Source organism: Microtus ochrogaster, unplaced genomic scaffold (assembly GCF_000317375.1).
Source record: "Microtus ochrogaster isolate Prairie Vole_2 unplaced genomic scaffold, MicOch1.0 UNK171, whole genome shotgun sequence".
In the NCBI taxonomy this organism is placed as follows: Eukaryota; Metazoa; Chordata; class Mammalia; order Rodentia; family Cricetidae; genus Microtus; species Microtus ochrogaster.
In genome coordinates this window covers 150,193-152,434 of record NW_004949269.1, presented here as the reverse complement: position 1 = coordinate 152,434, position 2,242 = coordinate 150,193, and the positions used below count along the sequence as shown (strand labels likewise).

At 44.7% G+C, this 2,242-nt stretch overlaps 1 protein-coding gene across 1 annotated transcript in view; it reads left to right on the top strand.

Moving 5' to 3' along the window:
* LOC101986164 (leukocyte immunoglobulin-like receptor subfamily B member 3) overlaps positions 1-2,242 on the top strand; it is a 118,373-nt gene that overhangs the window by 37,836 nt on the left and 78,295 nt on the right. Inside the window, 2 exon segments of the mRNA XM_026778466.1 lie at positions 662-946; positions 1,068-1,370. Of these exon segments, the coding sequence (XP_026634267.1) occupies positions 662-946; positions 1,068-1,370 (588 nt within the window).

Genomic DNA, 2,242 nt, shown 5'->3' with positions numbered 1-2,242 from the left:
GAAAAAAAAAAGAAGTTCTGTCCCAGAAACAAAAACTAAAGAACCATAGAGACAGAAGCCACAAAATCTTTAGCCCAACCCATCAAGCCCAGGGAGAAGAGAGTCAGGCTGCTGATTAGAACAGTTCCTCTTCTTCAGAGGCTGCCAATATGACATCCTCATGACAGGAATCAGCAACCAGCTTGCATAGGCCACACATTTTGTGTTTGTGTGTTTCAAAGGAGATCATCTATCTGCAAACTTGTGGCAACTGGAAGATGCCATGACCCCATTTCTTATAGTGCTGCTGTTTCTTGGTGAGATACCACCTGGGGAGGGAGAAATATTCTCTGAGAGGGAATACACCTTACAATCATGATTTGTGCAATAGGATGTCTCAGCAGCTCCAGTAGGCACTGGGAAATGGAGGTCCTGCTCATGTTTCTTTGTAAACACTCTCTTACAGGACTGAGCCCAAACCTCTGGAACCCAGCTTCAGCAGGTAAGTATCTTTCCAACTGTCCTATTTGGACATCCTTATTGGGGATCAAGGGGAACTCATGAGCAGAGCAGAGGGAGAACAGCAGGTATTGCACGATGTTGGGGATGCGTGAAACGTTCTGGGTCAGAAAGCTTGTATTAGAGTGGGAGTTCTGGGGAACCAATTGTCAATTTCTTTCAGGGGTCCTCTCTAAACCTACACTGAGAGCAGTGCCAGGAAATGTGGTAGCCACTGGGAACCAGATGACATTCTTCTGTGAAGGGCCCTCAGAGGCCAAAGAATATCGTCTCTACAAAGTAGGAAGTCAAGACTACCTGATACCAACAGCCCTTCTAGAAACTGAGAATAAGGCCAAGTTTTCTATCTCTTTGGTTCAATGGAACAATGCAGGCCAATATTGGTGTTCTTATACAAGCACCAATGGCTCATTAGAAAACAGTGACACCCTAGAGCTGGTGGTGACAGGTAACAAAACCCTCCCTCAGCCCCTGGATTTGCCTTAAGTGGGCTCCTTTCTCAAATATGAGAAGTAGGGAACCATGTTTCTCATACAAGTTCTCCTAACAGCATTGCTCTGCTCTGCTAGGAGTTTACCTCAACAATGTCGTTCTGTCAGCCATTCCCAGTCCTGTGGTGACTTCAGGAGGGCGAGTTACCCTTCAGTGTGAGTCACAAGAGCCATATAATATGTTCATTCTAATGAAGGATGGTGGGAATTTCTCGAGTCCTGAACCCTCACAGAAAATATACTCTGACAAATTTGGAGCCCTGTTCTTGGTGGATCCTGTGACCCCCAACAAGAGGTGGAGGTTCACATGTTATGGTTATTCCTTGAGCACCCCTCAGCTGTGGTCGCTACCCAGTAAACAACTGGAGCTCCTGGTATCAGGTAAGGAAGTGCAGTATGTTCTTTTGAGTATAATTGCAACTGACACAAGGTCCCAGGAAAATTTCTGATTTTTGCTGGGTGATTGACAACCAGAGCTACTGGACTCAGTGTCACAGAATTTCTGATACAGCGGGCCACCATGGGTGATACTAATAATGAAATCTAAGATCCATGGAAATGTGTGGTCTTTATGTGTACTTCTGCTATTGCATATCAGCTTATGTGTAAGAGGCAATGGTGAGCTTCTCTGTGACAATTTAGTGACAGGTGCACCTCCTTTCTTCCTACTTCTTTGCAGGGACCCTTCACAAACCCACCATATGGGCTGAGCCAGGCTCTGTGATCACCTCAGGGAGTTATGTTACCATCTGGTGTAGTGCAAGCCTAGAGACCCTAATCTATGTGATATATAAAGAGGGAAGTCCAGATCCTCGGGACCAACAGAACCAAATAGTATATAATTATAATGCAAAACTCACCATTTCATCTATGACTGAATTGAATGCAGGGAGATATCACTGCTACTCATACACCTCTACTGGATGGACAGAACGCAGTAACACCTTAGAACTGGTGGTGACAGGTGAGAGAAACTCAAATATCCTTGCCCCAGAAGTCACTCTCAAGAAAGACTGCTGTAGCACTATTTCCCATAGAAGAAAGCTGTGGGCGGCAATTTAGACTGTGTGGTCCACTTTAATTTTCCGTGTGTACTTTTTTAGGAGTCTACAACAAACCCATATTGTTGCCACTGCAAGACCCTATTATGACTGTAGGAATGACTGTGACACTCTCTTGTACCTCAAATCATTCATACAACTGGTTCATTTTAACTAAGGATGATCAGAAGTTCTTGCACAGTGAGAGTTCAC